Source organism: Mustela putorius, unplaced genomic scaffold, assembly GCF_011764305.1.
Source record: "Mustela putorius furo isolate JIRA1106 unplaced genomic scaffold, ASM1176430v1.1 tig00000174_pilon_pilon_pilon, whole genome shotgun sequence".
In the NCBI taxonomy this organism is placed as follows: Eukaryota; Metazoa; Chordata; class Mammalia; order Carnivora; family Mustelidae; genus Mustela; species Mustela putorius.
Genome location: NW_025421304.1, coordinates 38,419,604 through 38,444,883, shown reverse-complemented (window position 1 = coordinate 38,444,883; position 25,280 = coordinate 38,419,604). Strand labels below are relative to the sequence as shown.

Sequence of the window (25,280 nt, the reverse complement as noted above, 5' to 3'; positions counted from 1 at the left end):
CACAGTTTACAAAGAGTTTTATTCAGGGTAACTTACTGACAACAGGGATTGGGCAGAGAACAAGTCACAGCAGCTGCACAGTTATTCTCTGAAAAATCCAGACCTTAATGTACAGATTTCATAAAGGTAAGAAACATGCAAAAGGGCACTGTACTGAGATCAAAGGGTTCAAACACACCTCAAAGGGCTCGCACACACCTGACAGCTAAACTTTAGTTACCTTATGGCAGCACCTGTGTCAAGAAGGGGAAACTACATTATCTCTAACAAAGTCATGGGAGGACAAAACAAGCCTCTCCTCATCCCAGCTTTTGTTGGCATTTCCAAGGCATGTACATTCATCTCCAGGGGTCCTGGAACCTAGAACCCCAAGAGAGGCCACTAAGGAAACATGGACAAGACGGAGAATGGTCAGAACTCCTACAAATGCGTCCCATGTATGTATGAGAGTGATGGTAGCACAAAACGAAGATTGATTGGAAGGCTATTCCCCAGGCTAAATCGTCCCCTTTCAGATCTCAACTACAATGTCAACACTTTTAAGAGTCCCTCCATTTTCCAGGCCAGAAAGGTTTAGGTGCCTTTGCTATATCCTCTCATGAACCCCATACTTTCCTTACAGGCCTCTTATTACCGTAATTGCTATCTGTCACTAATGACGTGGTATGCTAGCTCGCTCAGGCTACCATAACGAGACAGTACAGACTGGGCGGCTTAAACAAAACTTTATTTTCACAGCTCTGGAGGCGGGAAGTTCAAGCTCAGGGTGTCAGCAGAACTGATTTCTTCTGAGGCCACTCTCGTTGTGTGCAGATGGCCACCTTCTATGTCCTCGCAGTGCTCCCTCTGGATGCATGCAACCATGGGGTCTGTATGTGTCCAACTTCTTCTTACACAGACACCAGCGGACTGGAAGAGGACCTACACTAAGGGCCTTGTTTTAACTTATTGCCTTCTTTAAGGGCCCTACCTGCAAATACGGTCACATTCCACAACAAAACTCTGATGAATTTTGGAGGGACACGATTCAACCCAAACATGAGGACCTCTACTGTCCCCACTTGGGAAAATGATGACAACTCTTGTCTTGCTCTCATCCCAGGGCCTTCCGGTCGCTCTCCCTTCTTCTCAGAACACCCGGTCTCCAGCTCTTCGTGGAAGAGGCTTTTCTCAACTTTTAAGCGCTAGCGAGCACTATCGTGGGGACAGGAGCCAGCCTGGACCTTACCCAAAGTAACCCTAGGAGTCACTCTATCACATCATCCCTTTTCTTCTTCCCTGGCACTGGCCAGTGAGGTCAGCTGCAGGAAAGGCAGGTCGCGCGTCTTTGGGCTTGGCCGCAGCCCACTGCCTCACACGCAGCTGTGAATGAGCTCCTCCAACCACTTACCGTATCACAATGACTTCACGGACTCCACGGGGAAAACCTGCCAGGCCAGGGCCACCGTCTGGTGTGTGTGTGTGTGTGTGTGTGTGTGTGTGACTTCACAGACTCCACGGGGAAAACGTGTGTGTGTGTGTGTGACTTCACGGACTCCACGGGGAAAACCTGCCAGGCCAGGGCCACCGTCTGGTTTGGTCGTGTGTGTCTGTGTGTGTGTGTGTGTGTGTGTGTGTGAGACTTCACGGACTCCACGGGGAAAATCTGCCAGGCCAGGGCCACCGTCTGGTTTGGTTGTGTGTGTGTGTGTGTTTCTCCACCAAGTGTGTGTGTGTGTGTGTGTTTCTCCACCAAGTTTCCGGACTCCGGGCTCTCACACTTACCAGCTGTGCAAACGCAGGTGAAGTGCCTTAACCTCCCTCCCAAGGCCTCAGGGTCCCTAAGGGCACGATGACAACACCACGGCGTCCGCAGCTGTAAGGGGGTGTAGGTAAAACCACGCAGGCGAGGCAGCCGGCGCCGAGACCACGCGTGGGGCGTCCGGCCCGGGGCTGTCCTGCGAACCGTGGGGACCGCGTCCTCGGGTGGGCCGCGCAGCACGCAGGCTCCTGTCCTCCCGGTCCTCCGGGACGCGCGGCCGCCCGTTCTCCGCCCGCGAGCCCGTCCCGCGCCGTTCCTCCGAGCGCTCCCGCACCGAGGCGAGGGCGACTGCAGCAGGGGCTTCCGCCGCACTTCCCGAGCCCGGACTGCCTGGGGCCGCCCGCCCCCCGCCTCCGACTCCCCGGCCCCCGCCGCAGCCTTCCCCAGCGTCAGTGTCCTCAGCCTGAGAGGAACGGTGACGCGGGCCGCGGTGCGGGGCCCGGGAAGGCCGCCGTGCGCGTTGCAAACGCGTGGCAGACGCGGTCCAGCCGGGACAGTGGGGCGAGCATCTCAGGTCTCAGCGGCTCGACCCGGCCGGCGACGCGCGACGACACTCGCCACCGGCCGCTCCCAGGGGCCAGAACTCGGGCCTCCTCCCACGGAGGCGTCTTTAGCCGTTTCCCTCCCCACGTCAAGTCGCTCTCAGCCCTGCGTGGGCGGCCGTGTCCTTACCCCGAGCTCCTCCGTGAGGCGAGCGCTCCCGCGACGCGCGGACTTCAGGGGACGCGCGAAAGCGCGAGCGACCCGGGGCGGGGGGGTTAGGAGGGCACGGGGCGGGGCGACGTGAGTTGCGTGACACGACGCCATGACGCACGCAGCAGTGCGCGTGCGCAGCGGGGGCCGGTGGCGGTGCGCGGCTCGGAGCGGGAGCCAATATGGCGGCCGAGCGCAAGACGAAATTGTCCAAGAACCTGCTGCGCATGAAGGTGCGGGGACACCAGGGAGGCGGGCCGGGCAGCAAGGGTACCTGGGCTTCAGGACCTGGCCGGGGCCTTGGCGGCAGACGCGCGGGGGCACCAGGGAAGCCACGGAGGGCCTCCAGCTCGGACGTTCATTCATTCACTTAGCGCTTGCTCTGCCTCGGGCACTGGGAACTGGGTTATAAATCCGGCAGATTCCCTCATAAACCCTGCGGTGGGATAGGAAAGAGAGACACGAAAGCAAGCGGGATGCCGTGGCACCGCGTGCGGTGGCGCTCGGAGCGCCGTGCTCCCGGGGCCTGACGTGGCTCCTGCGGGAAGTAGAGATTGAAGGGTAGCCGGGAGAGTGGGCGCCGCCGCGTCTGAGTCAAAGCTCAAGAAACCCTTGGGATTCCCGAGAACTAAAGGTAATTCAGTATGTCTGGAAGGCAGGGAGCAAAAAGTGGAAAAGTAGCCAGTGGCCACAACATGTGAGGGATTTTAAGCTAGATGAAGGATTTTTTTTTTTTTTTTCTCTTGTGAACACGGGGAAGCGATGGAGCACGGGTCACCGCGTCTCAGCTCTCCTTCGTTTTCAAAGTTACTTTAACTCCCCTGGAGAATACATTGGTGAAAGAAAGACCTGACAGAGGACGAGATTGCAGTCAGAAAGCCCAAACTAGAAGTTCTGATGATCGGATCGCAAGGTCGGGGGGAATCGAATTAGATCGAACAGTTATGGTGAATGTCATCGACTTCAAGCAAAATTGGTTTTTAGATTCGAAATTGAATCAATTTAACAAATAATTTTAAAGTGGGGGACACAAGCAACAACAACAAAAAAGACAAGGGTAGATTTAAAAGAGAACACAGGATCTTAAAACAGGGGAAACAACCAGGCCTTACAAACTTGAATAGTAATAATAATAGCAAACGTTTACAGTTTCTGCTCTGTGCCAGACAGCTGTTCTAAGTGCTTTGCCTATATCAGCCCTGGTACCCGCCAGATAACTGGGAGGCAGATAAGTTCTTACACCAGCCTTCCAGCCGAAGCACTGAAACAGGCAAGAAGGTAACTTGCCCAAAGTTGCACAATCTAACCTGTAGCGTAGACAGAACCAAACTCAGGCAGTCTGGCTCCAGAGCCCCAGTCCTTAACTGCTGTTCTGTACTGCTTGTCACTAAACACTACAGCACGGTGTTAGATATCATGTTTAGAGGGGAATTTCCAGAAAAAAAGGAAGCAAGGCATAACGTTTGGAAAGATTGGAGAGCACATGTTGCACGTGCCAGATTTGGAGTTGAGCCAGGGTGTAACTAGGGGGAAACAGGGTGAGGGAGGGAGGGTAAGTCATATAACTTGAGGTTTCTTAAAGTACTTCTTTCATACATAGGAGCAAATTTGAATTTTTACCGAACAGAGTCTTCTTTGGACTCAACGGTTTGTAATCAGAGAAGTAGAGTGGGTTGGCGAAGCCGGCACATCAGATGAAGATGTGCTGAGTGGTTAGCTAGGACTCGGACCAAAGATCTGACTCAAGAGTTAAGAAAGAAGAAGTTACCTTCAAAAAAAGTCTCAGCCCCTACCCCAGTGGGGGGAAGACTCAGCAGGACTTTGAAAGCAAAGGAGAGGGGGGGAAAATTACACAGTTTTTCTCGTTGGGTTCGTAGCTTCAGTCATGGATGAGAAAGAACTTATTGGTGGGATAGCAGGAGTTAGTATATGTACAGACAGAGGAGTCTCGCAGTGTCCTGTGAGAACGAATGGAGCGGCTGCAGGAGGTTGCTGTATCCCTTGTAGCTGTTCAGCCAGAGCTCAGTATAGAGCAAGAGTGAAAGAGCTGAGGATTTGATACTGATACATTTGTTTTCAAGTGTACCCGAAGTCCTCTGACTTGGTCACCTGTTGGGGTCTGGACGGTGACCCTGCTGGGAAGCGGCACCTGAAGGATGTAGGAAGCATTTCTGCCAGTGTGATGCAATGACTGCAGAGAGGGCATATTTGTGCGTATAGCTCTTTGAGCGTCTCAAGACACGAGTTAGTAAACTTTCTCTGTAAGGGGGACAGATAACAAATACTTCAGGCTGGCGGGCCGGACAACCACTGTTGTACCTACTCACCTCTGCCATTGTACCTCAGAACCAAATGAGCATATCTTTGCTCCAATAAGACTTTATTGACAATAATTGATGTCCAGCCTAAGGACTGTAATTTGTGAAACCTGCTGTAGGCCCTCACTTGTGAGGAAAGCCAAATCACTGAGCTTTAAGAGAGAGTTCTTAAATGCTGTAGAGTCAGGAGAATGGGATTGCTACCTAAGTTTGGAGTCGCTTGATTCATATTCACAGGGTGCTCTAGCCTTTCTGTGTGTAAAGAATACACACACGCATGTGCGCACACATACACACATATATAGCTATTTTGTATGCCTTAGATAATATCTACTTGACTAAAAATAGGAGATAAAAAGGCAGGTGGGTAGGATTGGTGAGTTGTGTCTCCAAGAATATGAGTTACGAAATGAGGCATCTGGGTTTAAAGAGAACCATCCAAGAATGAGAGTCTGGGAGAATAAGACCTCAGGTCTGGATTTACATTCAGAGAACCTTTATTTTATTTTATTTTAAGATTATTTATTTATTTATTATTTGACAGAGAAAGAGCGAGAATGCATAAGCAGGGGGAGCAGTGGAGAGAGAGGGAGAAGCAGGCTCTCCCTTAAGCAGGGAGCCTGACGCTGGCTGACCTGAGCTGAAGGCAGATGCTTAACTCTCTGAGCCCCCCGGGTGTCCCTCAGAGAACCTTTATTGAACTCCCGTATGCCACCTGCAGCCTGACTGCTAGTAATAAAAGATGGACAAGAGACATGACCTGCTATTTCAGGATCTCTGTCTTTTGGGAGACACAGAAGCAGCATACTGAATAATAAGCCAGTGCTTATAAGACTCTTAGATGCAGGGAAAGATGTTCTTTTATGGGAACAGGTCTGTGAAGAGCTTGACCAGACAACAGTCCGGGAAGGCCCAAAGGACATGTGCTCTGAGCCTTTACAAGTGGATATTTGCCAGGCAGAAAACGGACACATGATGTTGAGTAGTAGAGGCAGAAGGATTGGGAACTACAGGATATGCATTCCAGAAACTGCCAGTTCTTTCCTGGGTGAGGATAGAGACACAGGGAAAAGGGTGAAGACTACAGAAGACTTGAGGTAGAGTGCAAACATTTCCTTTACATTTATTTAAAATAATGATGGATTTATAGGAAGTTGCAAAAAATGTACAGGGCGTCCTATGCGCTCTATATTCCCTCTCTCTTATCACTAGAGTGCGGCGCAAAGCCAGGAAATCCACATAGCCGCCATTTTATGTCACTATTTTACTCGTGCGTGTGTGTATGTATGTGTGTGTGATCTTTCTATACAGCTTATCATGTACAGATTTTTGTAACTACCACCTCTTTCAAGATCTAAAACTGTTCCATCACCATGGGGTTTCCTCAGCCTCTGCATTTGTAGCCACACCAAGTCTTTTCTGCTGTCCTTAACCTCTGGGAAATCTGTTCTCCATTCCTGTAATTTTGTTATTTTAAAGATTTTCTGTAAATGGAATTGTACAATATGTAACCTTTTGAGACTGGCCTTTTTTTCACTCAGCATAATTCACTTGAGCTCCATCTAAGTTGCTGAGTATCAATAGCTCTTTCCTTTTTTTTTTTTTTTTGCTGACTAGTATTCCATGCTCTGGAACTATCGTAGGACTGAACCATCCCCCTGCTGAAGAGTATTTTGGTTGTTTTCCGTGCTTGGCTATTAACAAATAGAGCTGCTGTGACTATACCTGTATGAGTTTTTGAGTGAACATAAGTTTTCATTTCTCGGAGATAGATGGTCCAAGAGGATGATTACTGGGTTGTATGGTAAGGGCATATTTAGTTGGATAAGAAAATGTCAAGCTGCTTTCTACAGAGGTCGTACTGTTTTATATTCCCACCAGCAATATATGAGTGATCCAATCTCATCAGTTCCTCATCAGAACTGGATATTATCACTGTATTTTGTTTGCAAATTTCTTCAAGTTTTGTCATTCTGTTTCATCCTTGTTGGTGAAGCCCTTGTGCCGAAAAACGCTTGTGTTTTTGGAAGGGTTGGAATGGAGGGAAAAGTAGTATAGAGCTTGGACAAGGGAAAGAAAGAGGGATAATTGGAAACTAGTGGAATTCTGGACTTAACTTCCAAAGTTAAGTTACATAGGATGCCTCCTAGATGTTTTCTGAATTTATTTTTTTCTCTTATTAATACTTTATCATTTTGCTGTGTTCACTGGTCCCCTGAAGAAATACTCTTTCTGGAGGGAAGAGGCTAGCAGCTGGACTGCCCATTTTCTACTGGCCTATTTCGAATTGAGCTTCTGTACACTTTAGAATAAAGAGCAGCCGTAGAGGTGGTCAGCCTTTCAGGGGACAAATATTCACGAAGAGCAGGCTTATGGATACAGCTTTGCTTCCGTCTGTCTTTACAGACCCCTTACTACATATCATTCATCATGCTGAAACTGAGGAAGCAGATCATCTAGACAGAGTCCCTGCCCTCAAGGTCTTCAGAAGAGACAGATGCTCAAAACATTAAGGTGCGGTGAGACTGTTTGAAGATGTCATAGGAAGGATCTAGGAGAGAAATGCCAATTTGGCTTGCAGGTGTCAGAGATGGAGTAGTTTTTCCCATGTATCAGAAGAGCTAGGAGTTGTCCAGGTAGAGGAGCATGAGAAAAGGCATTCCAGACCAAGATCAGCAGGTGCAGAGACCAGCGGGCTCCGGCGGGTCATCGAGGGATTCGGAAAGTATGGAGTCTCTGCCCCTGCTTTCTGCTCCTCTCACTTTCCAGGTCCACCTGCCTGGCCTGATCTGTGTCTTTTGTCTTAGCCCTTTCCCGCAGATTACTGTGTAAAACTGAAATATTGATGAGCTACTAACTGAATGCAGTATTTTTACTGTTTGTTTTTATTAAAATAGACGAGCTAAAGTACAGGAAAGATCTTTCCAAAGTCTTCTGAAGGCAGTCCACATTACTTCTTTGTGTGCTCCAGAAGGCTTCCCTGCTAGTCTGGTGTGACATTGTCAAGGCAGAGCTAAGCTGCCTTGGTTCCGGGGGCTGCACCCTCCCCACTGAGATGGTATTCCTGGAGAAATGACGGAAAGCATGTGGAGGAATAAAGTTATTTGAGTTTTTCTCAAAACTACGTCGAGAAAACTAGCTGCTGACACTGGTTTGGTTTTGTTTTGACAGTTCATGCAAAGGGGCCTGGACTTGGAGACCAAGAAACAACTAGAAGAGGAAGAAAAGAAAATCATTAGCGAAGAGCATTGGTATTTGGATTTGCCAGAGCTTAAAGAAAAAGAGTAAGTTAATTGGAAATTATATTAATGATGCTTTGGGTCTTCAGAGGGAAATCCCTGTAAATGGGATTCATTCCAGCGGCACAAATCTTATAAAATGGTATCTGTTCGGTTTCTTGAATTAACTTTGCAAATAGTTTTCTAAAATTATTAATCTGTATAAGTTCTACTTGGATTGATACATTTTTACTGGCCATCATCACTGTTCTTTTTTTATATTGTAAAGGTATCTAGCCGCTCGTCTCTGGTAATAACTGGGGAGCATTTTATGAGAATCTGGGTGTGCTCCCTGTCACATTAAGTTTGAGGATTAAGTTGGAAGGTGTGTACTTTAGGCCTCTCCAGTTTTGTTTGAATAATAGAGTTCTTCGTTAGGCTGAGCTTCTTAAAAGCAAGTTAAGAGTTAGGGGTGTGTTTCTTTTCTTTTTCTTTCTTTCTTTCTTTCTTTTTTTTTTTTTTTAATTTTTACTGCTTTTAATACCAATCATCTTAGCTGACATTTATTGAGTCTATAGCATGTGCCAAGAACTGAGCTCAGCAGTTTAAATCTCTTAATTATTTAATCCTCAGAGCAGACTTAGGAACTGGCTACTGTCATTGCAGCCATTTTATACCTGAGGAATCTGAAGCTTGAGAGAGTAACTTGCCCAGAGTCAGCCACCTGGTCGTGCCTAATGCTGGGATACCATACTAGACCATTCCTCTTCCACCCTTAAGCGTGGTCGGTGCTCCAAAATAATTTTGCATAAAGAAGTGGTAGATTCTTATCACCGATTGATTTTTTATCTAAATTTTTCTTAAAGCTCTCCTCCTTTCTCTTTGGTGCTTTTCTTGCCTTAGTGAGCTCTGTGGTATTTAAACTTTGTGGTATTATTTAAACTTTCTCACATGTTGGAAGATACTGTTTATTCAGGCACATTTATGTTTTTTCTTTTTGTACCTAATTTTTTTTTTTTTTTTTTAACATGTTGTATTCCCTTGTTCATTTGGCTGACCTTCTCTGGGTCTTTTCTGGAAGGAAAGTACTTTGTTTTCTCTGTTTGCTTTTCTCTGCTGCTTCTCAGAGGAAGCAAGATGGCCATGAGGAAGGGGAAGACAATGCCAGAGACGGTGTGGATTTGGGGGCAGGTGGTTAGGAAGGGGCCATTACTAGTAAAGACCTATAAGTTTATTTTATCCCTTGACTGAACTTGCACAAAGTACTCCAGACTTTTTTTTTTCTTTTTTTACTTATCGAGAGGCAGGATAGTTTCTATCTTGTTTTTAGTATTTTTCCCCAAACATAACATATTCCCAGAAAAATGACCTTTAGATTCCTTTCCTAGGGGACAAATGTCTCCATCCTTTTGGGCTGCTAAAACAAAATACCACAGACTTGGTAGCTTGTAAAGAACAGAGGGACATCTGGGTGGCTCAGTTGGTTAAACCTCTACCTTTGGTTCAGGGTCTGATCCTGGGGTCCTGGATTCGAATCCCGCATCAGACTTGCTCCACGGGTAGACTGCTTCTCTCTCTGCCTGCCACTCCCCCTCCTTGTGCGTGCGCTCTCTTCCTCTCTCTCTGACAAATAAAAATAAATAATAGCTATTAAAAAAAAAGAAGAAGAACAGAAATTTATTTCTCATAGTTCTGGAGGTTGGAAATCCAAAATCAAGGGACTACTGAAGTGCTTTGGTGATGGCTGTCTCCCCGGTTCATAGCTGGCACCTTCTCACTGTGTCCTCACCCAGTGAAAGGAGCTAAGGGTTTCTTTTCTTTTTCTTTTTTATTCAAATAAATAAGTTTATTTATTTATTATTTGAGAGAGAGAGAGAGCAGGGTTGGGGGGGGTGTTAGGGGCAGAGGGGGAGAGAGTCTGAGCAGAGTCCATGCTAAGCATGGAGCTGACTCAGGGCTCGATCTCCGTGATGCCAAGATCACAGCCTCAGGCAAAACCAAGAGTCAGAGGCTTAACCGGCCGTGCCACCCAGATGCCGGAGGTCTAGGGGATTCTGTGGCGTCTCCTTTGCAAGGTGCTATGCCCATTTAGGAGGGCCCAACCCTCATGACTTCAGCCACTTCCCAAAGGCCTCATCTCCTGATCCGATCATTTCTGGAGGTTAATACTTCAACATACGTATCTTGTGTGGAGGATACAAGCAATCAGCCCCTAGCAGTGAATAAGAAATCTTTGCCACCATTCAGTGCCTGTTCGTGTATAGATGTGTATATTAGGTAAGTTGTTGGCAGGAGAAGAAGAAGTGATTTGAGAGCATGACAGAGTAGGGCGCAGAGAAACCACCCGGGATGGTGCGTACCCCGTAGCTTGTGTGGTGGGAGTAGTTTCCTCTCCAGGCCCAGACGATCGAGGGGAGGAGGGGGTGACTGAATCGGAAGACGTCTTACAAGAGCTGCTACCTTCATAAGAGGGCACAGCCAGCCTGAGGTAATCCCAAAGGAAGGAAACCTGGTTCCAGACTGCAAAGGACCCCTTCCATGTATATCATTCAAATCAGCCCCACATTGTGCCCCCTGCTCAGTGGGGAGCCTTTCTCCCTCTCTGCTGCTCCCCCTGCTTGTGCTTGCTCTCTCCCTCCCTCTCTCTCTTGTTCTGTTTCTTTTTCTTTTTTTTTTTTTTTAATTTATTTTTATTTTTTTTTTTAAGATTTTATTTGTTTATTTGACAGAGAGAAATCACAAGTACACTGAGAGGCAGGCAGAGAGAGAGAGAGAAGGAAGCAGGCTCCCTGCTGAGCAGAGAGCCCGATGCGGGACTCGATCCCAGGACCCTGAGATCATGACCTGAGCCGAAGGCAGCGGCTTAACCCACTGAGCCACCCAGGCACCCTCTTGTTCTGTTTCAAATAAATAAATAAAATCTTTAAAAAAAAAAAAAAGGAAAGATAACTGTTTCTCAAGACCAAAACATGTTAATGAGAAGAATGGCTTTATCTTACATTTCTGTGCATCTTTTAGTGTCTGGCATTAACAGAAGTCGGGTTCATTCCTGACTAGGTTCTCTCAAGTTCTGCTCTCGGCCTGCTGTATGTGTTGTTGAGGCACGTACAGAATATCCAACCTGGGGCGCCTGGGTGGCTCAGCCGGTTAAAACCTCTGCCTTCGGCTCGGGTCTTGATCTCAGGGTCCTGGGATCGAGTTCCGCATCGGGCTCTCTGCTCAGCGGGGAGCCTGCTTCCTCCTCTCTCTCTGCCTGCCTCTCTGCCTGCTTGTGATCTCTGTCTGTCAAATAAATAAATAAAATATTTTTTACAAATCCACCCTTACACAGGAGATGTAATTGAAAGGGGACGAGTATCATAATAACCTTTTCAGATAATTGTTTTTACACAACTCCAAATCCAGTAACTTGTAGTTTCTTTAACAGCAGTGTGGAATCTCACGGTGTCAGTACATTTTTCATAATCGTCAGTCTACCTTGCATTTGGAATAAATCTTTTATCCATGCATCATTTCATAACATCATGCATTTCTCATTTGGAAAATATTAGTTCAGTGAGTTGTATAGATTTTCTAAATGTTAACTCATTTCCTTATAGGATATCAAAAACCATATTCATTAATAATACCGTAGGTTTCATCAGAAAAATCTCCTCTAAGTATTGAGAAGCTCTCGAGTCCAAGATGACATACACAAGCTATTCAGAATTCTCATTTTTGCTCGAAAGCTTGAATTTTGTAACTGGCAACAAGTACTGTCAGTTGTTCCTTTGAAGTGACAAGTTCATTTGATTCATTTTCAGAAAAATGTCTGCCAAGTACCCAAGTCTGAATAACCATAGTTATAGTGTTCCATGAAGAAGGTGGCTAGTTCAACTCAGAACTCAGTCACACAAGTGCATTTCCTCAAGATGGCCATCATGCCTCGCTGTGCAGAAGCACTTACCATTTTGCATGTGGAATATTTTTGAGAAGTGTAATCACGGACCAAGATTAATGAAAATTAGTAGCTTTTTTCCTGATTCATCAAAAGCATTCTTACTGGCTTCTTTCCCTTTTTTTAGACTTTGAAAACCAGCAGTGACTACGAGCATAGTGCGGTGTTCCTACTTGCATTCATGCCGAGATGAGCTCTTACTGGCAATTGCTTTTGCACCCTCCCTGTAACTGTCAGCACAGTGAAGAAGACATCACCTTAGTGGCACCATGAAAATACCTTTGACTTCCTACCAGTGTTCCCTTTTGCCACTCCTTCCCAGTCATGGAGGCCTCCTCACTCTTTCTCAGATGGGCCCCTTCCACTCCCTTCTGAGGGTCTTTAACTGGTCCCACAGTTTAACTGGTCTTCTTCCCCGGGCTTCATGTTGTGTTCCTCGTTGCTTTCTTTTTTTTTTTTTTTTTTTTTTTTTAAAGATTTATTTATTTATTTATTTGACAGAGAGAAATCACAAGTAGATGGAGAGGCAGGCAGAGAGAGAGAGAGAGGGAAGCGGGCTCCCTGCTGAGCAGAGAGCCCGATGCGGGACTCGATCCCAGGACCCTGAGATCATGACCCGAGCCGAAGGCAGCGGCTTAACCCACTGAGCCACCCAGGCGCCCCTTCCTCGTTGCTTTCTGATCTGGGCTGATCAGATGTCATCTACCCAAGAAGCCCGTCTAGACCACTTTTCATACAGCAACCAAAGACCAATTCTTTAGATAAAAAGAATTTGAATGAATTGGATAGATCCTGTTTTCACTTTGTAGCGGAATTAACTTGAGCTCACTCCTTGCCGAGTTACAGGTAAGGACTACAGACCCGTAGAGTGGTCACACAAAGGAAACTTTTTGCAGCAGATAAAGAGATCATGGAAAATAAGTTTCAAAGCCATGATTCCCTCAAGTGAGGGTGAGTGGGTTTCTTTTATTTAGGGTTAGAATGAGTATTCAGAAAGGGGGGGCTTTGTCATCACGTGTAAAGGCAGACATGAGGTCCTGTGGGCATACTTAAAAAATATGCCTGTGAAGGAAAAAAAAAAAAATGCCTGTGTAAATGTATCCTGTGACGTTAATGAAGCTTGTGGTCCTCTGAGGGTGGAGACGTCCACCCTCAGAAGGATGTCTCCAAGCCACCTTAAAGGTCCCTCCAGGGGAAGGGGCTAATGGGAGTGCTCTGAAAGCTAATATCACGTGTATGGGGCGGGGTCTTGGGCTCCTGATGCAAGGTGTTGGCTTGTTTTTGTTTTTGTTTTTTTGTTTTAAGATTTTGCTTATTTATTTGACAGAGAGAGGGAACACAAACAGGGGGAGAAGGAGTGGGAGAAGCAGGCTCCTGCTAAACAGGGAGCCCCATGTGGGACGGATCCCAGCACCCCAGGACCATGACCCGAGCTGAAGGTAGATGCCCATCGACTGAGCCACCCAGGTGCCCCTTGCTTACTTTTGAAATCGCACAGGGAATCTTAGCAGGGATTAATGGTCTCTGATTTGGTCAGGCTATTTTACTGGCCTGATAGTGTTAGTTTTTGCTTTCTCTTTGTTCCTTTAAAATCTTTAACCTCTGAAGTTTTTGCATTTCTCTGTGATTCTGACCTCCTAGGAAGTTGTGCTGGTTTGTGCGTGAGCAAGTAAAGGCAGAGAGAGTTCCCAGAAAATAGCTGGGCCTAAAAATGACTTCTCTGGTGTCATGCTGTGCTTTGTCCTTCTTTTTCAGGGGGACCCCTAACTCTTTCCACTTACAGTTTCTCTTCGGTAGAAGTGGAATTGCTGGGTCATAAGGTTGGCATAGAGTTAACTTTATGAGAAACTTTCAGATTGGTTTCCACAGTGATTGCACAGTCTTATTACAGATTCACTAAGGAAATAGAATAATTCTCATTTTTCCATGTCATTCCAGCGTTTGGTGTTACCTTTTTAATTTTATCTATTCTGTCATTCTAGGGGTATCTCATTATGATTTTTTTTAAAAGAATTTATTTACTTATTTGACAGAGAGAGAGAGAGAGAAAGCACCAGAGAGGGAACACAAGGAGGGGCAGTGGGAGAGGGAGAAGCAGGCTTCCTGTAGAGCAGGGAGCCTGATGTGGGACTTGATCCCAGGACCCTGGGATCATGACCTGAGCCAAAGGCAGACGCTTAAGGACTGAGCCACCCAGGTGCCCCTCATTATGATTTTTAATTTGCTTTTTCCTGGTGACTAATGATGTTAAAGAACTCCTACGTGCTTATTGTTGGCATTTCTATATCTCCCTTTGTGAAGTCCCTATTCAAATCTGTTGACTTTTTAATATTGCATAATTATCCATTCTTCTATACATCTGTCAATCCATTTTATTTTTAGTGTATTTCAGAGTAAGTTGCAGATATGCATATCATTAACTAGAATTCAGTGTTTGTAGGGTTTTGTTTTGTTTCTTGCGATAAAACTTACATACTTCTATACAGGTAAGAGTTCTTTATATTTTGAACACAGGTCCTTTAACAGATATACGTATTATGAATATGTTCTCCTAGTTTGTGGCCTATTTCTTTCTTTCTTTCTTTCTTTTTTTTTTTTTTAATATTTTATTTGTCAGAGAGGGAAAGAGAGACAGAGTGCACTAGCAGGGGGAGAAGCAGGCTCCCCCCTGAGCAAGGAGCCCAATGCTGTGATCCCAGGATGCTGGCATCATGACCTGAGCCAAAGGCAGATGCTTCTTTTATTTTACTTATTTATTTTTAAGATTTTATTTATTAGAGGGCACCTGGCTGGCTTAGTCATTTAAGATCTGCCTTCAGCTCAGGTGATGATCCCAGCGTGCAGTGATCTAGCCTTGTGTGGAGCCCTGCTCAGCGGGGAGCCAGCTTCTCTCTCTTCCCCACTCAGGCTCTCTCTTGCTATCTCTTTTGCTATCTCTGTTTCTCTCTCTCAAGTGAAATAAATAATTCTTTTTTTTTTTTTTTTTTTTTAATTCACCAGTGGGGAGCCTGGATGGCTCAGTCGTTAAGTGGCTGCTTTCGGCTGGGGTCATGATCCTGGGATGGAGCCCTGCATCTGGCTCCCTGCTCGGTGGGAAGCCTGCTACTCCCTCTCCCGCTGCCCCTGCTTGTGTTCTCTCTCTTGGGGTGTCTCTCTCTCTGTGTCAAATAAATAAAGTCCTTAAACAAATAAATAGATAGAGATAGATATTTTAAAAACTTCACCAGTGAAGCTATCTGGGTCTAGAGTTTTCTCTAGAAAAATTCTTAATAATGAATTCAGTTTCTTTAATAGATAAAAGGACTGTTCTGATTTTTCTCTTCAGATGTTGTTTTTTTCTGTTGTTAACGTTTCTACTTGGTGAGTTTTCATAGTTTCCGTATTTTAATTCAGGTTCTCTGTTTGTATCTTCATTACATTCCTGTGTTTCTTTAAGTCCTTGAACGTATTTATAATAACTGTTTTTGTCTTTAGAGACTCCTGGCACCCAACTCTTGATTTCAACTCAGGTCATGATCTTAGGCTTGGGAAATCAAGCCCCCTGGGCTTGGAGCCTGCTTAAGTTTCTCTCTCTTTCCCTCTCCCCCTCTCTGCCTCTGTCCCCCCCCCACCCCATCTAAAAAAAAAAAATAGTAAGTGTTTTAAGGTCCTTTTCTATTAATGCCATCATCTTTTTTTTCTATTGATTTGTTTTTCCTCTGTGTATGGATCACATTTTCCTGCTATCTTACATGACCAGCAACTTTTTACTGTGTGTTTCACATTACGTGTTACATTGTTCAGTGCCCGGATTTTGTTGTCTTCCTAAATGGAGTGTTGAATTTTCCCTCAGGCAGGTCATTAACATGCCAGTCAGCTTGGTCACTATTTTGTGTAGGTTTGACAGCCTGGACTTCTGTGAGACCTCCCCCCGCCCCACCCCGGTCCTCCTGAGGTGTGAGCTTTCTGCTCTGTGTCACGGGGTTCAGCATGGTTGCTCCATTCTGGAGAGACACAACTCGGACATTCCCCTCCCTTGTGCAAGGTCTTGTATTTGTTCAACATACAGTTTTAGAATACATTTTCTTTCTCAGGTATGGGATGCTGGAAAATGGTCCCCCAATAATATGCAGGTCCTTGTCGCTGGAACCTGTGTTAGTCTATATGGCAAAATCGACTTTGCTGGCATAATTAAGTTAAAGATCTTTAGATGGGGAGATTATTCTGGATTGTCTGGGTGGACCCTAAATACCATCACATAGATCTTTCTAAAAGGGAGATATAAGAGAAGGCAGTGTGACCATGGAAGCAGAGGTTGGAGTGATGCAGTCCCAAGCCCAGGACTCCCAAGTTGTCTGCAGAAGCAAGGAGTGAATTCTCTCCTTCAGCCTCTGGAGGGAGCGCGGCCCTGCCAACATCTTGATTTTGGTCCAGTGAAACTGACTGTAGACTTCCAGAATTGAGAACATAATTTTTTTTTTTACTTTACCCACCAATGTTGTGGTAATTTCTTCCAATAGCCCTGGGAAACTAATGCACCAGGTAATTGTCCTCTGGAAATTGTTTTCCCCTAACACTGTTGGACTTGCCCTGCACGCAGACAACCTAGTACTCAGCCAGACATTCAAGGGGACCATGCGTGCAGGGCCCAGAATGTCTTTAAGTATCTCCCTCTCTGTGGTATCTTGACCCATGTACTTCTGCCTCCCGGGCAGCCCCGAACTTCAGTGTGTTTGTCTCTTCAGCTCAGTGAGACTGGGCTCGGTTTGGGCCCCCACTCCCCGCTCCATGGTCTAAAAGTCGCTTCCAGGCAGAAGGCAGGCATTCAGTGCCTTCAGTCAGAAAGCTTACTTTGGTTCTTTTTTTTCAGGCACCACATCTCTGTGCTTTGACATGTTCATTGTTTCCTACTGAGTCCTACTTTATCGTTGGCGTAGGTAGGAGGCCAGTTGGGCTCCAGCTGCTTTTTTACGGCCACGAGTGAAATAAATGCTTCCTTCTTTTTCACTGTAAATACAAATCTTTCATGGATCATTCAGCACCGCTCTAGAATGGGACCTCTGTGAGAGCAGAGACTCTAACTCGTGGCTGTCCCTCCAGCTTCTAGAACACTGCCTGGCACACAGTTTGGTTGAAAAAGTGCTGGCTGAGTGAGTGAGTGAGTGAATCTTGACGCAAGAAGTAGTGCCTGCTTTCTGCCACGAAGCCCTAAAGACCAGCTATTTCCTTCGCTCCTGTGCTCTGTGGCCGCTAGTTCTGCGCTCTCAGGCTATAGTCACATACACTCCCCCACGGCTGGGATAATAGACTGGTGACTCAGAGGAGACTTCCTTTTAGAGACCAAAATGTCACAACTGCATTCCCTTTCGGGGGCACCACTGCCCTCCCAGTGCCGTCTGCTGTCCAGAGCTTAGCCCCCTCGGTGCAATGTCATTTTTACTAGGGTAGATTTTTTTTCACAGTTTTGGTTTTGGGGCAGTGACCTAGCTACCCTTATTTCTGCCTGTTTTCCGTTCCTGCTCATCCAGCCTGCCCGGTGACTCTGTGCCATCCTGGTGTCCTTTCAGTAAACTCCCACTCGTCCACAGCCAAGAGCTCCAGCTAATACGCTCTCTTAAAGCTGCCTGGGACTCCTGTTTCAGAGTATTTAATAAGGTGGCGGGCGGGGCTGGGACATGGAATCATCAAGAAAATTGCTTCAGATTAGAAAAACCCAGATTTATTATAAATAGCCTAGGTCTCTGCCTTGTGTAGGCATTTATGCAGATTAAATGTGTAATTTGGAGGAGACTGTGCCTGCAGACTCCTGCTCTCCTCATCCAATGCCTTTGCTGGCCAAGATAATCAATTCTTATTTTGACCCCTCTGTTCTGAGTCTTACCTTACTTTTACTCAGTTCCACTAAAGACCATAAGTAAGATCGATTTTTCATTTGAAATGTTGACTTTTATTCGTGGTGCCTTGCTATGTGTAGACATGCTATTAATACAGGTTTATTTTCCCACTTAGGTGTTTCATAATAGAAGAGCAGAGTTTCTCGTTATGTGAAGATCTTCTCTATGGAAGAATGTCATTCAGAGGATTTAATCCTGAGGTTGAGGTATTAAATATAATTGCTTCAAGTTTTAAAATTTTCCAATTGAATTCTTTCTGCTAATAATTGGGTTTCGGTTTTTTCCCACCAGGTACCGTTTCTTCTCATTATATACAAAATAACAAGTCTTGAAATACCGGTGGAGCTATTTAAAGAAATTGCAGCCCTTTGCAGCCTCGTTTTGTGGGAGAGTTAGGAGGTGATTTCATGGAGCAGCACACGCTCCCAGACAGCGCCCTGCGAGTGCTAGAGTTTCAGCTCCGCTCTTTAGTGCTAGAGTTTCAGCTCCGCTCTTTCACAGAGACGTCCGGCTATTGTGCATGTGATGCTATTATGAAAAATTATTTTGTGGCCCCTGTAAATGTATCTTTCCTAATGGAAGGATATTACTTAAAAATGGAGCAATTTGACTTTTTAATGGGCAGGTTTCAATCCAGGCTTGTAAATAGATTTTTAAATGAACCTCTTAGAAAAGTTTGTTTGAAAAGTAAATATTCACCTTCTAAGCTATTGATTTGAATTCTCCCAGTTCAGGTTTGTAGAAAAGCACAGACCTTCGTTTAATATTTATTAGAATTTTGGTGTGTGTACTAGAAGCTGTCCCATCAGGTACTCCACCAGTGAAATGGAGCCATATGATATAAAGCTTAGTTTGATAACTGACACTTGAAGCCAGGGTTTCTGAGGCCTGGCACCACTGACTTCTGGAGCCAGATAATTCTTTGAGGCTGCCCTGTGCATTTTTAGATGTTCAGCAGCATCCCTGGCCTCTGCCCACTGCATACCAGTAGCGTGCACACGCACACACACACACACCCCAGTTGTGACAACCAGAAATATATCCAGACATTGCCAAAGGTCCCTTGGTGCGCAAAACTACCCCTGGTTGAAAACCACTTCTCTGAGGATGCCTGTAGAGAATCACAGTTTGTTTTGGGTTTTTTTTTTTTTTTAAATAATTCTTTAATTTTTTTATAGACATATAATGTATTATTAGCCCCATGGGTACAGGTCTGTGCATCGCCAGGTTTACACACTTCACAGCACTCACCATAGCACATAGCCTCCCCAATGTCCATAACCCCACCACCATCTCCCTACCCCCTCCCCCGGCAACCCTCAGTTTGTTTTGTGAGATTAAGATTCTCTTATGGTTTGTCTCCCTCTGGATCCCGTCTTGTTTCCTTTATTCTTTTCCTATTCCCCCAAACCCCCCACGTTGCATCTCCACTTCCTCATATCAGGGAGGTCATATGATAGTTGTCTTTCTCCAATTGACTTGTTTTGCTCAGCGTGATACCCTCTAGTTCCATCCACGTCATCACAAATGGCAAGATTTCATTTCTTTTGATGGCTGCATAGTATTCCGTTGTGTGTGTGTGTGTGTGTGTGTGTGTATACCACCTCTTCTTTATCCATTTATCTGTTGATGGACATCTAGGTTCTTTCCATAGTTTGGCTATTGTGGACATTGCTGCTATAAACATTTGGGTGCACGTGCCCCTTTGGATCACCACGTTTGTATCTTTATGGCAAATAACCAGTAGTGCAATTGCTGGGTCATAGGGTAGCTCTATTTTCAACTCTTTTTTTTTTTTAAGACTTTATTTATTTCAGAGAGAGAGAGAGCATGAGAAGGGGAGGGTCAGAGGTAGAAGCAGACTCCCGCTGAGCAGGGAGCCTGACTCAGGCCTCGATCTGGGTACTCCAAGATCATGACCTGAGCTGATGGCAGTCTCCTAACCAACTGAGCCACCCAGGTGTCCCTATTTTCAGCTTTTTGAGGAACCTCCATGCTGTTTTCTAGAGTGGCTGCACCAGCTTGCATTCCCACCAACAGTGTAGGAGGGTTCCCCTTTCTCCGCATCCTCGCCAGCATCTGTCGTTTCCTGACTCGTTAATTTTAGCCATTCTGACTAGTGTGAGGTGATACCTCATTATGGTTTTGATTTGTATTTCCCCGATGCCGAGTGGTGTGGAGCACTTTTTCTTGTGTCTGTTGGCCATCTGGATGTCTTCTTTGCAGAAATGTCTGTTTGTGTCATCTGCCCATCTCTTGATTGGATTATTTGTTCTTTGGGTGTTGAGTTTGCTAAGCTCTTTATAGATTTTGGTTACTAGCCCTTTATCTGATATGTTGTTTGCAACTATCTTCTCCCATAGAATCACAATTTTTACCAAGTTAATTGCCAGAGTTTATTTAAAGATTATAGGTTTTCTCTCCCCCCACCCCTCTTGGAGGGTATATGATAATTAAGGTGTCCTGTTCACACAAGTCAACACTAAAAGTGTTTGTTTATAATAGGTATTTTCCGTGGCTTAGCCTGCTTACAGCTTTGGATTAGGAAGAGAAAGAAGGCAGTGGGCTGAAGGGAGAGTCAGGGGGAAGCAGAGATGATGAGTGTGTGATGCCCGGAGACTAGGGTTGGGGTAGGCAGGCACTCCGGGGTATGTCTCCTCTGGGGGGAAGGATTCTGATGTGGGAGCCTGTTCGAAGATGGCTTCCCTGACTGCTCCTCTGTAACACTGAATACGTTTTCTCTGGGGAAAGGTTTTGAACTGTTTGATTTGCAGATCTGAGCTGTCACAAAACAGGAGAAGGGTTAGGTATATATACACCTGGTTTGAAAGATACCAACTTGAGGGGCGCCTGGGTGTCTCAGTGGGTTAAGCCTCTGCCTTCGGCTCAGGTCATGATCTCAGGGTCCTGGGATTGAGTCCCACATCAGGCTCTCTGCTCAGTGGGGAGCCTGCTTTTCCTCTTTCTCTCTCTCTCTCTGCCTGCCTCTCTGCCTACTTGTGATCTCTCTCTGTCAAATAAATAAATAAGGTCTTTAAAAAAAATTTTTTTAAAAGAGAACCCCTCATAAATTTCGGTTACTCCTATACATTGTAACTTCTGTTTCTCTACCTTCACATACATCCGATACCAGTTTCTTTCATAAGCCTGTTCCAGCCCTGAAAGCGTTGTCATATTTTTCAGAAATTAATGCTCCAGATGAACGCTAAGAACAAGGTGGAAGAAGTTGAAGATGAAGCAGTGGAGCTCGATGTGTCAGATGAAGAAATGGCCAGAAGGTAACAGTCACCTCAGAACCGCATTATAATCTGGACCCAGCGTTCACTGGCTCTCCCATGGGCACTTCCACAGTCTTCCGTGGAGTGGCCCACTGGGAAGGTGGCTTTCTGCTTTCTGTACATTTGGCTGGGTGGAGGGGTTCATACCTTTCAGAGGCCGGCAGTTGAGGGCTCTTGTCCGGTGCTGCTTCTAAATATTTTAAGATATCTCACTTTATTTAGGATAGTACAAAAACAAAACGGTGAAGAATTTAATCATTCTGGGGCGCCTGGGTGGCTCAGTGGGTTGGGCCGCTGCCTTCGGCTCAGGTCATGATCTCAGGGTCCTGGGATCGAGTCCCACATCGGGCTCTCTGCTCAGCGGGGGGCCTGCTTCCCTTCCTCTCTCTCTGTGATCTCTTCCCTTCCTCTCTCCTACTGTGATCTCTCTCTGTCAAATAAATAAATAAAATCTTAAAAAAAAAAAAAAAGAATTTAATCATTCATAGAAAAGTTCTTAAGTTTTCAATCAGTTACTTTTAATCATCATTTTGATTTTTCTTTTTCGATGTTGTTTGGTTTGATATTCTCGACAAGACTTGACTCCTCCCTTGTTTTTTGTTTAATTAAACTTGTGCCGTTTACTGTCTTAACAGATATGAGACCTTGGTGGGGACAATTGGAAAAAAGTTTGCCAAAAAAAGAGACCGTGCCAGTTATGAAGAAGATGAAAATGGACACATAAAACCAACAGTTAAAGTAAAGAAGATGTTTCTAAAGCCCCAGGATTAAAGTAGATGCTTTGAGACAGAGCTCAGGGAAGCTTCGTGAGAGTTAGCATGTTTTGGAACTCATTCTGATGGCTTCTCTACAATTATTAATACTATAATGTTTATTTGTAAAGAAGTAGACAATTTTGGAAAGATGCCATTTTTGAAACACAGGTGGTGGATGTTATACATCCTTTGCTTAATGGTGTTCCTCAGGATGGGATTTTTAGCCCTCGATCTTCAAATATACAGAGGTAGGTGGTTGCTTCCTAATTAAAGATCTTTTTGACCACAGGTTTTTTTTAATAGAGCTTTCTAGTCACTGACCTTGAATTGACATACATAAATTAAACCAGTGTTTAAGTTGCCTTTATGTTTATATTTTACATTAAATTATTAATCATGCCAAGCCAACTTATCCATATATTTTGGAATCAAATGTCATGAGGACTTATCATATGTAAATTCATCAAGAGCAAACGTGCCACTCCAGCCCAAAGTACTGGCATGCTGCCAGGTCATTGTTAGTTTGTGGAATTGTGGGGTTTTGTTTAAGGCTTTTATTAATAAAAAATTGTTCTGTAATAAATAAGCTTTCGTGTACTTTTTCTGTTCTCTTATGCTTTCAAATAATAGTTTAAGTCTAAATCGGTATTGAAACTTTTATCCAAATGCTAACTTTAAAAAGCCAGTCATTAATTGAGAATATGATAATGTGTTAAATTGAACCATAAGATATTCATTTTTATGGGTTAAAAACAATCATCAGTTTCTTACTTTAATCACCGTGAAAGTCAGTAACCCATATAAATGTACCCTGTTTAATTCTGTTTGGACAAAGAAATCATTTGCCCAGAGAAGTCACCACTTTCCAAACCAGCAGCTTGCTTGTATAACCTAGAGTTTCTTTCCATATTTTGCTGCTTTTCCTTGGAGCCCTGTGTTTTTACCAGCCCCAGGAAAGAAAATGCACTGGGTTTTAGGATACTCATTCTGAAGTAGGAGTGCCCAGATGTGCTGGTACAAAGTCACACTGTTTTCCCTAAGGCGTATTTAATCTGAGTATTTCCTGCTAGTGTCTCTTCCAACAGCCTTGTATGGATGAGGAAAAACCTCTGCCTGCCCATGAGTAGCAGGGGTAGCCCTGTATTGTTGCAAAAGTGCGGCAGGATCGAAGACGGTTTAGGTAATAGAAAGGGTAATCTGCAAATACTGGCAGACTGCGACTTACCATGACTTCTCTCCCACTCACAGCGGGCTTTCACACCCACATCCCCCTCTGACCTCTACCCTAATCATTATTCCCGATGATTGGTCACTTCTTTGCGTGTAACATCTGTGTCAAGTGGATTCTGTCCTCAAACCTGACACCTCTCTGCTCCTGCCTCTCATTCTTTTAACCTCATGGCGATGGCCACAAGTAAAAATGGAGAACAACATGGGAATGAATCTGCAGTTCAGCCCACAGACCTGGATTCCACGGTATCCGGATTCTAGATTCAGTAGTATCAGAAGACCTGACCTCCATCAAGAGCAGAAAACATAAACCCATACCTGGCCATGGGAGACCCTATCTGGCACTTAATGTAGAAGAGAGCAGACAATGGTTGGACCAAGATGTTACCTGGAGGAAAATAAAGCAACGCAGAAGCAGATCTGGTAAATATTCTCCAAATGAATCACCACTGTGACAGCCCTGCAGAGGGGATCTGCCCTTCAATGTTAGCCAAGGGCCAGCGGCAGTTCTGACATTTGTTTGTTTAGCGAACACGGAGTTCTTACACTTGGCCAGGCACTGTGTTACGGGCAGGAGCTGTAGAGTATCAGCTCTGCTTTACACATGAGGAAACTGAGCTACCGAGACCTTCAGTAGGTCACCCGATGCCACACAGCTTTTACGTGCTAGACCCAGGGTTCAAATCCAGATCTACTGACAAAGCCCATGCTCTCTCTCTGATGTCGCCCTGTAGAGGAAAGCAGAAGAATAGAATTGGGAAACAGGCAGAACATAGCCTGGCTCCCAAATAAGACTATCCTTTTTTTTAACAATCTTTCGGAATCTTACAGTACTACCTATACACAGTATTGTTGTAGTACATTTTAAATTATTTCCTTTTTTATAATCTTTTTATAAATGGTATGAGTTAAATTCACATTAACCATCAGTGTTCAACACAAAAGATTAATTTTTTTAAATACGGTATTCTCAATATTAGCCATCCAGTATTAAGAAAGAATGTACATACGAATCTATGGCAGCAAGAAAAAAATTGAAAAAGCAATTATTGAATGCTCACTTGAGATACAACTATATATAATCATATACTCATTTAGATCCTTCTATAAAATATTACGTAATTTGAAAGCAGGAACCATGCCTCACTCTGTCTGGTTCCAACCCCACATTCCTCATGCAGAGATTTGTTAAAAATAGGTGTTTTCATAGGTAGTAGTGAATTGAATACAAATGTTCTCCTATTTACCCAATCCCACATAAACATTTTTAGTGACTCTCCTGAGAATCTGCCTAACATAATAGACTCCTCAAAGATTTTGCAGGATGATTCTTTCTGCAGGCATATATTCACAAACTCAAAAATCTTCAAGCCTCGGGACGCCTGGGTGGCTCAGTTGGTTGGACGACTGCCTTCGGCTCAGGTCATGATCCTGGAGTCCCGGGATCGAGTCCCGCATCCGACTCCCAGCTCCATGGGGAGTCTGCTTCTCTCTCTGACCTTCTCCTCGTTCATGCTCTCTCTCACTGTCTCTCTCTCAAGTAAATAAATAAAATCTTTAAAAAAAATAAAAAAATAAAAAAATAAAAAAAAAATAAAAAAAAAAAATCTTCAAGCCTCAAGAGCAATGAAGTAGAATACACTATTTTCCGCAGGAGATCTTAAATATAAAACCCTTAGTCTATGATGAACTACTCGCTCCCTTCTTTAATCCAGGTACCAAATCCTACTCACTTCTGTCAAACATTGAGATACAAAGCATCCAAGGCCAGTTCTTCCCAGAAATGAATTCTAGGAGTCGTCCCGTCTGGTAAGATCTGGCTGGGGAACTTGGCAGCAGCACCTTAAAAGGGACAAAGGCTGCTTCTGGCTGCCTCTGGTAAAATACAAAACAGAGATAAATGACAGAAGGAACCGTTTCGTTATGTACCACAGTTTAGAGAAATGTTGAGAGCCAGGCTGGTCTTCCCTAGCAACCAAAGGATTCTCAAAATTAGAGATCAAATCTGGAGTATTCCCAATAAAATTGAGCCTTGGGGGGTGCCTGGGTGGCTCAGTGGGTTAAGCCGCTGCCTTCCGCTCAGGTCATGATCTCAGGGTCCTGGGATCGAGTCCCGTATCGGGCTCTCTGCTCAGCAGGGAGTCGGCTTCCTCCTCTCTCTCTGCCTGCCTCTCTGC

The 25,280-nt window shown here is 44.8% G+C and overlaps 2 protein-coding genes across 2 annotated transcripts; one reads left to right on the top strand and one right to left on the bottom strand.

Annotated features, from left to right (window-relative positions):
• On the bottom strand, positions 1-2,608 carry LOC123391040. Its single transcript, XM_045076580.1, has 3 exons — positions 2,449-2,608; positions 1,765-2,310; positions 1-909 (listed from the first exon to the last, which is right to left on the bottom strand). Exons 1-3 carry the CDS (start codon positions 2,606-2,608, stop codon positions 770-772), a joined length of 846 nt encoding a protein of 281 aa, XP_044932515.1. The 3' UTR covers positions 1-769.
• Positions 2,606-22,456, top strand: MPHOSPH6 (M-phase phosphoprotein 6). Its single transcript, XM_004753915.3, has 5 exons — positions 2,606-2,727; positions 7,984-8,096; positions 17,956-18,046; positions 21,024-21,118; positions 21,754-22,456. Exons 1-5 carry the CDS (start codon positions 2,677-2,679, stop codon positions 21,887-21,889), a joined length of 486 nt encoding a protein of 161 aa, XP_004753972.1. The 5' UTR covers positions 2,606-2,676; the 3' UTR covers positions 21,890-22,456.
• The last annotated feature ends 2,824 nt before the right edge of the window (positions 22,457-25,280 follow it).